At 52.0% G+C, this 12,694-nt stretch overlaps 6 protein-coding genes across 6 annotated transcripts; 2 read left to right on the top strand and 4 right to left on the bottom strand.

Annotated features, from left to right (window-relative positions):
- Window positions 1-425: 425 nt before the first annotated feature.
- Window positions 426-1,132, bottom strand: VTN00DRAFT_8930 (uncharacterized protein; the record flags this gene model as incomplete). The annotated part of the gene is made up of 3 exons (XM_069435834.1): window positions 426-515; window positions 610-954; window positions 1,121-1,132. The coding sequence occupies 3 exons, from the start codon at window positions 1,130-1,132 to the stop codon at window positions 426-428; spliced, it is 447 nt and encodes a 148-aa protein (XP_069285740.1).
- A 982-nt stretch (window positions 1,133-2,114) lies between these two features.
- VTN00DRAFT_8929 (uncharacterized protein) lies at window positions 2,115-3,282 on the top strand (the record flags this gene model as incomplete). Its single annotated transcript, XM_069435832.1, has 3 exons — window positions 2,115-2,356; window positions 2,431-2,939; window positions 3,011-3,282. 3 exons carry the CDS (start codon window positions 2,115-2,117, stop codon window positions 3,280-3,282), a joined length of 1,023 nt encoding a protein of 340 aa, XP_069285739.1.
- A 1,026-nt stretch (window positions 3,283-4,308) lies between these two features.
- On the bottom strand, window positions 4,309-5,353 carry VTN00DRAFT_8928 (uncharacterized protein; the record flags this gene model as incomplete). Its single annotated transcript, XM_069435831.1, has 5 exons — window positions 4,309-4,414; window positions 4,489-4,874; window positions 4,939-5,083; window positions 5,189-5,200; window positions 5,271-5,353. The coding sequence occupies 5 exons, from the start codon at window positions 5,351-5,353 to the stop codon at window positions 4,309-4,311; spliced, it is 732 nt and encodes a 243-aa protein (XP_069285738.1).
- A 767-nt stretch (window positions 5,354-6,120) lies between these two features.
- Window positions 6,121-6,878, bottom strand: VTN00DRAFT_8927 (uncharacterized protein; the record flags this gene model as incomplete). The annotated part of the gene is made up of 2 exons (XM_069435830.1): window positions 6,121-6,396; window positions 6,462-6,878. 2 exons carry the CDS (start codon window positions 6,876-6,878, stop codon window positions 6,121-6,123), a joined length of 693 nt encoding a protein of 230 aa, XP_069285737.1.
- A 1,547-nt stretch (window positions 6,879-8,425) lies between these two features.
- On the bottom strand, window positions 8,426-9,035 carry VTN00DRAFT_8926 (uncharacterized protein; the record flags this gene model as incomplete). Its single annotated transcript, XM_069435829.1, has 2 exons — window positions 8,426-8,534; window positions 8,593-9,035. 2 exons carry the CDS (start codon window positions 9,033-9,035, stop codon window positions 8,426-8,428), a joined length of 552 nt encoding a protein of 183 aa, XP_069285736.1.
- A 952-nt stretch (window positions 9,036-9,987) lies between these two features.
- On the top strand, window positions 9,988-12,141 carry VTN00DRAFT_8925 (uncharacterized protein; the record flags this gene model as incomplete). Its single annotated transcript, XM_069435828.1, has 2 exons — window positions 9,988-10,142; window positions 10,194-12,141. The coding sequence occupies 2 exons, from the start codon at window positions 9,988-9,990 to the stop codon at window positions 12,139-12,141; spliced, it is 2,103 nt and encodes a 700-aa protein (XP_069285735.1).
- Between the last annotated feature and the right edge of the window lie 553 nt (window positions 12,142-12,694).

The following is a 12,694-nucleotide window of genomic DNA, read 5'->3' as shown; positions in this document are numbered from 1 at the left end:
CTGGTGTCTCATCTTCTCATCCTTTCCTAGTGGCGTATCTGTTAGTGTTGGAGCGCGTTATGGTCCTTCTGTGCGGTGGTTCTGGGCTGGAGGCTTTTATGGGTTTCTGATTCGTGGTTCCAAGAGCGTTAGAATATCATCCTTCTTCTCTGATCACACTGCATTTGTACGATTACGACGAAATATTAATTGAAACGAAAACGGCAACTAGCCATCCAAGAACTATCGTAGTATTAGAATGATTTATCATATCACGCCAGTAGACGCCATCGACGACCCCGGACACCTTCAGAAGAAAGTCATGAGTGGCTTTTAGAGAGGAGTTTTGTTTTTTTCATTAAACAGATCATATCTATGGATATCATTGAGCAGCAGCCCGCGTTGTGGGGAGTAGAACGAGACGGATGAGATGGGTGCGAGACAGATTAATCCACCACAGAGTCCTGGCGGACCATCTTGAGGATCTCCGACTCGTTATCGCCGATGACCGCTTTGCCGTTGGACCAGTCGACGACCTGCATGTAGCAGTTAGCTAGACCATCCATAGAAAATAAAGTCGCAAACACCAAGAAAGAAGGAAAGCAAAGAAAAGAAAAAAGCGAAACTCACCACAGGCCTAACGAACACCCCCTCCCCTTCCTCCCTCAACCTCCTCAGTGCATCCGCCGCGTTCCTCGCCCCCCGAATCACCTCCCCGGGCTCCGTCTTCCGCGCCCCCGTCGCGTTCGCGTAGTCCAGGATGCTCTTCAGCTGGTCGGGCGTCGGGGGCATCTCGGTCACATCGAGCTGGAACTCGCCCCGCGATTTCAGCGCCTGGATCGTGTTGTCCGAGGCCTGGTCTTCGGTCGTCGTGGAGGCTGCGGTGGCGGAGGCTTGTTTGAGGATGTTGAGGGCGTGGGTGGATGCGGGGAGGGAGGGTTTGTGGAAGAGGGTGATTACGTCGAGGGGTTTGGGCTGGTTGAGGTTGGTTAGTTAGTTAGTTCAATTCAATTCGATTGATTGATTGATATCATGGTGGTGGGGTGGTTTGTGCGATGGATGATTGATTGTATCGCGGGTTAGGAGGGGTCGGTGAAGGAAGGGGAAAGTGGGGTTATGGAGGGGGAGAGGGATTGCTTACCATGCGAAACATGGTTGCGACTTTTGTCTGGTTAATTGGCTAACTGTCGGATTGATTGACTGATTGATTGGGTGGTATTCGGATGAGGACGTCCTCCTGAAGATGAGGGTTGTTGATCTTGACTCAGGGCAGCTCGAGCGGGAGAGGTCGGGTCGGCCTGATACATACGTCATGTCAACTGACTCCGCGCTTCACCGCCCGCCGGGGCACCTGACGCGTTTATCTTTTGCCTGTTTACCTAGGCATTTACAGGTACTATTCAGTATCTGTGGAAGCGTTTGTTTTAGGTTAATTCTTTTCTATATAATGTGATTATTTTTCATCCTTTTCTTTTCTTTTTTTAGTAACAATGAAGACATATCCCCTTTTGTTTCTTTCGGTCTTCGGAGATATGATCTCTGCCGACTCGTCAACTCGGCAGTTTATATCCGAGTCGTGGAGTCCTGCGCCTGCATATGGGGTAGATTGACTAGTTAAGAGATTATTCCAATTGGTCTGCGCTCGTCCCTGCGGATGCTGTCCGAGATCCAGGGTGGTCCTTGTTGCGTAAACAGTTTACTGCTTTGTGACAAGATCTTAGGCATTCTCGATATCAAATCTACAATGTTTTGAGCGGTGATGTTTATTATGTAGCACCTATCTGTCAAAAGCGCATGGAACTTGAAACACCTGTTTTGGAAGGAGATCTGAGTTTCTACCCCGGAATGCATGATCCATGCTACGCAAGTCAGGTTACTATTAACTTATAGTTGGCCATTCCTCATTCCACTCGGATGTCGAGCATCCGTCTCCACGCGATCCCCAGATCAGGCAGATCCATTGGAATATGGACATCCCGGATAGTTAGTTAAGACAAGCATCCTGACTCAGCACCCCGCCCCCTTTTCTTTCTTCAATGATATTAATTTGGGAGTGTTGTCACAAACAACTCTTCCTCAGCCCTGTCAATATCACCCGATCCTAAAGGACCCTGCAGGACGCAGAAGAATCCAACATGGATATCGTCCTGGACGTGCTGGATACGCTCGTCTTCGATCACGTCTATGCCGCCCTCCTTCCCATCTCGGCGGAGACCTTAGCGAAAAAGCCCATCGTCGATGATGGAGCGCTGCTCTCCCAGTACAACCAGAATGTCGGGCGCTACATCGACCTGCCGCCGTCGAAGTGGGCCGCGCTGAGCAGCTGGTCGCGTGATGATATTCGCAGACAGACGATCAGTTTGTTTGCCATCAGCTGGTAAATCTTCAGAATTCCATGATTTGGAATATCTATGCGATATACATACATACTAACGAAAAAAAAAATGACAGGTTCTTCGCCGTCTTCCTCTACACCTTCAGCTCCACCATCTCCTACTACTTCGTCTTCGACCACGCCCAGATGAACCATCCAAAATTCCTCCGCAACCAGATCCGCCAAGAAATCAAACAGGCGTTGGCCGCCATCCCCGTCATGGCGGCGCTGACCACGCCCTTCTTCGTCGCCGAGGTGCGCGGCTACACGAAACTCTACGACTCCCTCGACGAGTCGCCCTACGGCACGTGGTACACGTACCTGCAGTACCCGTTCTTCATCGCCTTCACCGACTGCTGCATCTACTGGATCCATCGCGGCCTGCACCACCCGCTCATCTACAAGCGGCTGCACAAGCCGCATCACAAGTGGATCGTGCCGACGCCGTATGCGAGCTACGCGTTTCACCCCGTGGACGGGTGGAGTCAGAGCGTGCCGTATCATATCTACCCGTTTCTCTTTCCCCTGCAGAAGGGGGCGTATATTGCGCTGTTTACGTTTGTGACGGTTTGGACTGTTCTCATCCGTAAGCACCAGCCTCCAACTCTCATATAAAAACTATCAAAATAAATATTAATTGTTATCTGTATTATGCAGACGACGGCGAATACACAACCAACTCCCCCATCATCAACGGCTCCGCCTGCCACACCATGCACCACCTCTACTTCAACTACAACTACGGCCAGTTCACCACGCTCTGGGACCGCCTGGGCGGCAGCTACCGCAAGCCCAACGACGAGCTGTTCGACCGCAACCTGAAGCTGGGCAAGCAGGAGTGGGACCGGCAGGCGCGGGAGATGGAGCGGCTCGTGAAGGAGGTCGAGGGTAAGGATGATCGGAGTTATGGCGAGAAGAAAGACAATTAATTGAGATGAGCCGGGGTGGCTCTCTCTTTTAATTCTATTTAATCTATTCATCTTATGGATGGGCAGGTCGGTCGAGAGAAGAGGCTTCTATCATATCTGGGAACTTATGGTGGAATCACTGTACTGTACATTATCTAATGGTTTGATGTTGACCGACGTGGTCGACGATTTACTTTGAGCATTCTAGTCCAGGTGGTCGCAAGGTTCCTTCTGGATATCTGGATATATTAAAAGTCATGGGAATTAGCCAATTAAGTAGATAAATGAAAAGTAATAAAATTAATATTAATGGATTATAATATAATTATCATGATCGTTGATCATGCTATATGTACTTAGCTGTATTTCCAACCCAGTTTGAGATCTGTTGAATTTGCAGTTTTAGGACGGGTCAGCCTTAACGACCGCACTCCTGCATAGCGTCCATCGGCGGGATCTCCCATTTTTATAAATCCAGCATCGGAGATAGATAAGATCTCTGTCAAAGCCGAATGCCAATTTCTTTATGGGGGGCGTAGGGGAGGTTTTAAAAGTCTTCTTGGGAGGGTGACTAATTAAGTGACTGATAGGTACTACGTTAGGTACTATAGCGAAGCAGGTGCCTATTAAGTAGTGCCATACTCTGAAACGAGAAATATAAGCATACGTTGTATTCAAAATGCTCAAAAAGAATATATTCATTCGAAGAGAGAACCGGACTAGCCTCGAATAGAGGTATCCAATTGATTTGACATACAGACGTATCATGTTATGGTATATGCAGAATAACTAAACCGGAAAGCACCTCACTTCTTTTCTCGTCTTTCACCTAAAATCCATTCAGCTGGGAATATACGGGGTCATCCACGTAATAAACACTTGAGACGTATCGTCCTGCTCCGAATCACGTCCCACCTACTGCTGCTTTCCGCGTGCATCCTGCCCTCGTAGCTTCGAGAACAAAATTGCCCCTAGGAGGACGACTAATCCGATAGCGAGCGTATACACCATTTGCACTCCTGTTGTGCTGCTGCTACCATCATTGAGTCACAAGCCCGCAGCAGTCTGGCCGTCACCCTCTGGTGGGAGGATCTTCTCGAGGAAACGCTCCAGGTCCTGGATCTCCTCGGGGTCGGCGGAGTGTGGGAGGCCACTAGAAAGATCATTAGCCATCATTCAAAAACAACGAAAGGGGAAAGAAGGAAAGAAAGAAAGGAGTCAACATACGGATACGAATTGAAGCTCACGTCGAGCCCCATATCCTTCAACGCCTGCGCCGTCTGCTTCCCAAACTCATACTTGACGACATCGTCATCCATACCGTGTGCCAGGAAGAATGGCGTGTCCTTGTTGGGCCAGTCCTCGGGGATGTAGTTCTTGATGCGGTCGCTCAGCAGCAGGTAGCACGACAGGCCGAAGACACCGCCCAGCTTCTCTTTGCCCGTGAGGCCCGTGAAGACGGACATAGCACCGCCCTGGGAGAAGCCACCTAGCACAATCCTGGAGGGCTTGATGCCCTTGTTGATCTCGTCCTTGATCAGGCTGGCGAAGTAGTCGCGCGAGCGGAGGATGCCCGGTTCGTCTTGGTGGCGGAGGAATTCTTCATATTGGACCTGGTGTTGTTAGCAGCGTTCGACCAGTTTCCTGGTGGCCAGAGAAGTGGAAAGGAGCACTTACATCGCGACCGAGCTTCGCAATGTCGTACCAGCCGGGCATGCTCATACCAAAGTTCACTGTGATCGGAATCATAGGCGCATTAGGGAAAATGAACGTGACTTCATCGAACTTGCCGCGCCGGCGCCAGTTCTGCGCGAGGGACATCCTGCATATACATTGTCAATCACCCATCCTTGATAACTAATATCTACCACAGCGCATAAATCCAATCGACGCATGCTAAATGGAAGAGGAGACTGGACAAACGTACCATCCTGCTCCACTATTGTAAAAATCATTAGCCAATGTCCTCAGTAAAGCCAAAACGAGGGAAGAAAAGGAAGGAAACGAACCTATCACCCAATCCATGGGCCATGATCACCGTCGCGGTGTGCTTCTTCAGCGCGGGGACGACGTATGGCGCGCGGGCGGACATGTTGGCTTGCTTTCTTCAGCAGTTAAAACTATTTCCAATTAAAAGAAGGTTGATGAGTGGCGGGTATCAACAGGTAAAAAAAGAGACGAAGAGGAATCACCGCAAAAAGCAAGCGAAAGCGACAGCAAGGCAAACCAAACCAAAGCGACGGCGATGATGGATGGATTGATGGGCAGACGGAGATAAATGGACTTGACGATCTTCCCCGCGGGCGGAGAGCGAGACGAGGGCGATTCTGCCACCTCGGCGTGGCGAGGGCTCTCACCGCCTTCGAGGTTCCGCGGTTGCCACGTCCTGTTCCTGATCTACTTCCACGACTTGACGCTCGAGGTCATAAATGAGATATTGTTCCATTGTATTTCTGGATTTTACTATCGTACAATGGACATATAGAAGTATCTTGCACTTAGATGTGTCCAATAATTAGTGTAACATTTTCGTGTATTACCCAATTGGGTCATGTATATGTCTTGGGCGCGAGCCCCTATGCTGTACTGCCACTTCTTACCGCCATATTTTGTTCTCATGTTTATTTTTGATATCCGCCAAAATCCCTCAGGGATACATGGTGAATTTCCTTTCTCATTTCCAACTTCCCACTTTTGGTATCAAGTGCAGTGCTACTGGCCAACTACCGCAGAACAAATTCCTAACTACATAACACTCGTATGTATGGTCGTCGAAGAGAATCGAATAAGATTCGTCACTCGTCTACACTCCACAATCACATTATGGACATCACGTGTGAAGAAGACCCATCAATCCATCTACAGCACGGCGAGACCGCCAATGATCGCCGCACCAACGATACCCCACGCAGCCGTCTCCAGAGGCACCGCTCCGCCAGTCGAAGTAGGCGCTGCCGCACCGGACCCGCTGGGGGACGATCCCGCTCCGCTCTGGGCTTGGCCGTCGGCGGTAGACTCGTTGGCATTGCGGGCGGCTGCGGCGCCCGAGAATGGGGTCGCGCTAATACCAGTGTTGTTCTTGCAGTTGGTGGGGTTATCGTTCTGGACGGTCTTGGAGAAGGTGATGTCCGCGCACTGCGGAGATGTTAGTCAGGAACGCAGATTCAGATGGGGCTATCTTGTCCAAGGGAACAACATACAGCATAGAGTCCACCGTTGGGATCACCGTTGGTCACAACCTGCAAAGTCGCGTTCATGCCGTCCGTAAGAGGAACCCCGAGCGTCTTCTCGTCGAGAGAGACGTGCGGGAGACAGAATGCACCCAGTCCAGTGAGGCGGAAGGTCGGGACAAGGGTGATGTTGAAGTTGTCGCCCGGATCGTTGCCGAGACCCAGGAGCACCTGGACGGCCGTCTGGCTGTGGCCCATGGTCAGGGCGACCGGGATCGCATCCTCAGACAGGGACAGCACCGTCCGCTTGGAGGACTGGCTCATGCCACCGCAGGGGAACGAGGGCATGGTGTCCTCATCGAAGCCGCGGCTCAGGGGGTAGTCGAGCTTGAAGTGGGCGGCCGCGAAAGGAACCAGAGCGGTGAGGGAGAGGAACGAGAGCTTCATGATGATGCTTGTTTTGTTTGGAAAGAACAATGACCCAATTGAGGTTTCACAGTGGTGAGATTATTTGCTCAGAGAGAGACGATGTAGCTTTCCAAGTGGAAGATCTCGATCGTGTGGAGAAGTGATCAGCAGGCAAATCTGCGTTGAATGTCAACAGTAGTAGAAGAATGCAGCCAAGGTTGTCATGCAAGGAGGAAAGGAAGAAAAACAGATACAGAAAAGAAAAAGACCTCAGGCAGCGGAATCATGATGTTCAAGCGTTCAGCCGTTGTCTGACCGTTCAACGGTCCAATATGGACTTGCCGGCTTGTCCCGTGCAGTTCCAGCAGGAGAGAAGCGACCAACAGATCGGAAGGAAGAGATCTAGAAGCAGGGGGGAATGGAAGCCCTTGCACAGCATCGCAGATCCGCGGGTGTGGCCACTGGCGCACAAACTTTTGTCACTTGCAAGAACGGTTGCCGGAGAGCGGAAGTCGATAGGAGATAATCTGCTCATTTCTTCTCACTCTTACCGGATCTGGCCCGATGCGGGGATCCACGTGTGGAGCGGTATGACCGGACGGAGGAACGATCGGATACGGGCAGACACACCGGTCGTACGGTAAAAATACATCTTAGGTGAGGGTGAGACAGGATGTCTGGCAAAAGGATGAGGATGTAAAACCTCAGCGCGACACGGATGTCTGTCGAGCTACCGGCACTGGAGAGGTTGATATTGACCTCGATGTTCCCGCTCCTGTCGGATCTTAGCTTGGGCGGAGCAGCGGATGAACCGCGGCTTGGCATCGGCTCCAATCGGCTGACGCATATCTATCTACTAGTTATACAGAGACGTCGGAGTACCTACAGAGAAGGGTACACAGTAGTACAGAGACTACCGACCGACTACAGATTGGCTCCAGACGACAACCATGCGAGTCTGAGCCTAACGACTGCCACGCGAGACAAAATTTAACAGATAGACATGCGTCGTAGAAACACGGCCTCATTGGATCAGGCCCCTGTCACTCCGATGCCGGTCCGCCATCTTGCATGGCCGCGGGCGATCTAGCACTTTAGCTCGTGGACCGGCCATCGTGCAGAAGGTTGGACTTAGAACGGACTCCAGACGTTGGGCCTTGCCGGCAAGTGGACGGAATGCAGAGAACAGTTGCATAAGAATCGGCTAAATCTACTTGAGCCAGACCTAGTATGCAGTAACAGTTGCATACAGTAGCACAGCGGTGTATACGTGCAAGGTGGCTGTGTTGTCAAACATGTTGAGGTTGGTAGTAAGATCCTAAACATGGAATCGCATAATCCTCATCGGTATACATATGACATTGGTGTTCGTGCTGTGCTTCAAGCTCCCGCCCAATGGCAACGGAATCCCAAGAGTACAAGTCGTATCATGATACACAATGCCTGATCAGCGCCGTGTCGTGCGCTTGACCGTGTCACAGTCCTCAACTCCAAACGCCCGTAGAAAACACCACATAGACCCCATAATCGCAGGAAAACGTCAGATCAAGAATTTTTTTTCTCTGCTGCAGTCGTAACGCATCAACTCAGTGCTCAAGCCACTGGCTGTACCGCCCCACGGCCAGCTCGCCCAGGAATGTGCCCCCCAGGACAGAGCAGAAGTATCCCACATTCATCGTCATCACGGCCAACATGCTGACTCAGAGTCAGATCAAATGATTACAAAGCAAGGGAATAGGATGGAGAAACGTACAGGAGATATGACACGCCCGAGATGCAGAGGAACAGCAGCGCCCGCGGGAGATCGACGCTGAACCGCCAGGGCACCGTTTCCTGCGCGTTGCGGCGGACCACCTTGACCGATTCCTCGACTCCCTGGGCCGTCACCAGGGATGCCGTCTTGGCTGTCGGGTCCGAGTCGATGCGGCCGGCCTCGGGCGTCTTGCCTGCGACGAGGACGTAGCGGCGTTCGAGATGCGCAGCGAGCCAGCGCTGCTCCAGAATGGACTTGGCGGCAACGAGACAGCGGTTGATAATGGCGAAGATGATGAGGAAGATGCAGGTACCAGTATACTGGCCCGCGGAAGATGGCGTCCAGGCGGATGACCACAACGGAGTATTTTGATCGTTATGAAATACCATGGCCATCGAGGACCCGGACATACCGGACATAGAGTGGGAATGGCTCATGTCCATGGTGGCTCGGGGTCTTCTCAGTCTTCCCCAGTTAGAGTGACGTTCAGCGGGTCAAAAAAGAATAAGAAAAGATAGATTCCACAGTGTCGAGTCGTTCAATTGCAGCCAAACGGGGTTGGATATCTTTCCTGGAGTACGGTACTGACAGTATAAGACACCGGAATTGGAGTCTGACTGCTCCCCGCCGCTTCCTTGACTGCCTTTATAGCAACTGCGCTTTCGTCGTGCAACCCACCCTGGGATATCTGGGGGAGGCAGAGACTATGTCAAGAGCAAGCAGATTCGAGGGGATCTCGAGGTCGAAGCGGAGGAATTGAGGAACGGAGGAAGGTGGAAGAGCCGGAGCTGTGTACCGGGGGATGGAGAGCAGGGATACCTCCACCAGTACAGCGTATATGTACCAGCCTCATCAGGCATCCCGGTCCCATCCACGAGCACGCGCACGCCCCGCCCGCGATGTCCACCGTTGAGGTGATTTTTCTGGCGGGGCGCCGGCGCACTTGAGCAGATTTCTCGGGGCCGGCCTATCAGCGCCGCCAGTCGCCTGCGGAGCCCGCTCTGCGCCCGGACATGGCAGCCGTAACACTAAGATACCAAATAGACATGGATACTTTAGCTTTTCCTCTGCTCTCGTCAGGCCGCTGACATCTAGACTTCCTTTCAGTCATATTCTGCTATACCCTGCCCCGATCCTCTCACTCTCCATCCCTCCCCCCCCCTCATGAACATGACTGATCGACAGTGATCGTTGTTTACTTCCTCTAGGACCAATTGGAGTACACTACGGTCTTACTGCGCAGATCTTCTACTGCTATTCCGGATTCCAGTCTACTCCGCCTTCCTGTTCTGTCGACACTGAGGGAGGATACCATGTCCTGTTGTATCTGAGTGTTCGTTTCAGACTGTTTGTCTCCAATACCTCGTCGACACCATGTCAATGTCAATGGGAGGTATGTCCATGGGCGACATGCCCATGGGTGATATGTCGATGGGCAATGGCGTCCCCGGCCTCTTTTATCTCCAGCAGATGTACTGGGCTGTGGTGGGCGCTGCCATCGCCACCGCAACGGTCGTCAACGTCCTGAATCACTTCCTTGCCCGTCAGCGGTGAGTCTCAATTTCTGTCAGATCCTGATCTTCAAGGCTGATTTGGAGCAGACTGCGCGATACCTCCCTCACGCCAGCTAAACCGAAGTCTCTGTTCTTTAGTGTGTATGCCACTCTAACTGCCATGTCGCGGGAGGTCACCTATGCCAGCCTCCCTCCGTTGCGCATCCGCGGCTATAGCCTCCATCTTGCTCCTCTGGGCCCGGTGCTGATAGTCCTAGCCAATCTCGTTGTGGTGCTCGTTTTCTGCTTCTATAAGCTCGACACTACCGACCAATGGAGTTGGGAGAATGTGGGCTACCGGACCGGTTTCGTCGCCATTGCCCAGCTGCCTCTGGTCTTCCTACTTGCTGGGAAGCAGAACATCATCGGGCTGTTCACCGGGTTGGGCTATGAACGTCTCAATTGGTTCCATCGCTGGATCTCCCGAACCTTATGGTTGACGGCAACCATCCATATGGGTTTCTGGTTCCGTAATTGGGATCAATATGACTACATCACGTACCAGCTCAAGAATGATCCCCTGACCAAGAGCGGGTTCGCCGCGTGGTGCATCCTCACCTTCATTGTCCTCGCGTCTTTTGCCCCGGTTCGCCGCTTGAACTACGAAATATTCGTTGTGCAGCATATAGTGATGTTTGCCGGATTCCTTGCCGCCGTCTATCTGCATGCCCCAGACGAAGTTAAGGTCTGGGTCTGGATTCCGATCGGCTTCGTCGTTTTTGATCGGGTAGCTCGCTCTGTGCTGCTACTCTATTCTAATTTCTCGTTCTTTCACCCCTTTCGGAAAGAGCGCAGTTCGAGCAATGGCATCTTGGCGCACAAGGCGTCATTCACGCCCTTGCCGGGAAATGTCACTCGTATTACGGTCGACAACCCGCTCATCAGATGGCAGCCGGGCCAACACGTATTTCTGTCCTGCCACTCGGTCGTACCCTTGCAGAGCCATCCATTCACAATTGCTTCCCTCCCGTCCGATAAAAAGCTAGAATTTTTCGTGCGTGCGGAAAAAGGAGGCACTAGGCGATTCTTCAGATATGCCTCAAAGCACCATGAACTGCTGGGTAGCCCACAGAGCGCTAGTTCAAGCAGCCTAAAGACGGTTTTTGTTGAAGGTCCATACGGGAAGATGCGTTCTCTCCGTCAATTTGACAGCGTCGTGCTGCTTGCAGGTGGTACGGGAACCACGTTCACCGTGCCTCTTCTCAGAGATATTGTTGAAGCGTGGAAGCAGGAGTGTCTCCAATCCTCTGCGCCGTCTAGGATTTCCTTCCTCACACCTGCCCGTGTCGCTGCGACAAGACGGATACGCTTCGTATGGGTAGTCAAGTCCCGGGCTCAGCTAAGCTGGTTCGAAGCCCAGTTCCAGGCTGTGCTGGAAGACGTGAAAGCCTGCCAGCAAGCACAGCCAGACTTCTGCAGAGAAATTGAGCTCAGTGTCTATGTCACTTGCGATGAGAAGCTGGAAGAAAAGCCCAGGGGTTCCCAGCCAACATCATATGCTGATGGCAAGAATGCTGAGAAGCACATCGCTGAGCAGGAGGCCGAGAAGGATGCCATTTTGATCAGGTCCACATCTGACTCCCCCAATCCACAGCCTCCAGCCGGTGAAATCGACGGCCGTTGCCTTCCTGGCGGTGGATGCTGCTGCACCGTCGAGGTTGAAGACGAGGATAATTCCACACTCCCGAAGCATTGTACCTGCTCCGGCACCGCAGCGTCATCACCAGACGTCCCAAAGGCCAATCCACTACCATCATCCTCGTTGCTGACCACCAAGTCTGATATCTCTATCTTCTCTGGCCGGCCTCAGCCGCGCACCATCATTCGTAAGGTCCTCGAGCGAGCTGAAGGTGAAAGCGCTGTTGTTGTATGTGGACCGCGTGGTTTGGCTAACGACGCGCGACGGAGTGTTGTCTCGCTCAGCGACGAGCGTGCTGTGCACAAGGGAACCGGCGCGCAGGGTATCTATCTGCATGTGGAGCAGTTTGGTTGGTGATATAAGTCTGCATTTAATAAGCAAGGTTCTCGTATATATTTTGTCTTTTTGTATACATGGCGCGGCGTTTTGGGTGCTTCGGAATGGAGGAAAGGCAGTGATATCATGGTATATGACATATTGGTCATGAAAGTATATATAGTTAGATCTTCACGGGCATAGATGTTACGAGCATCAACTTTTAAAGATATGCTAACCATAGGAAATTGCGGGGGCATCGCGGAGGCGGAGCGCTCCCGTGGTGCCAGGGTGGTCGAAAGACGTGATCTTGGCCTAATGTTTCTCCGCGTCCCGAATCAGGAAGCTAGCAGAAGTTTCCAAGAGTAGAATCATGACGGCGGTTTATAGTGAGGCCGGGGGGCCTAGTAGCTAAGTTACCTGGTTTCTACTTAGATAACACTAGGCCCCGGGGGCCGAACTCCAGCAGCTCTCTCGCGCATCCTATACCTAGTGAGCCATACTATACCGTTACTTTCATTGTCAGATATGTCTGAAGTGGATTCTTCGACCACAATTCCACCACCTGCTTCGCTACTCGGTCTGCCGACGGAGC

Source organism: Thermoascus crustaceus (assembly GCF_041956765.1).
Source record: "Thermoascus crustaceus strain CBS 181.67 unplaced genomic scaffold VTN00scaffold_6, whole genome shotgun sequence".
Classification (NCBI taxonomy): domain Eukaryota; kingdom Fungi; phylum Ascomycota; class Eurotiomycetes; order Eurotiales; family Thermoascaceae; genus Thermoascus; species Thermoascus crustaceus.
Note: the sequence above shows the minus strand (reverse complement) of the source record. Positions and strands in the feature narration are given on the sequence as shown.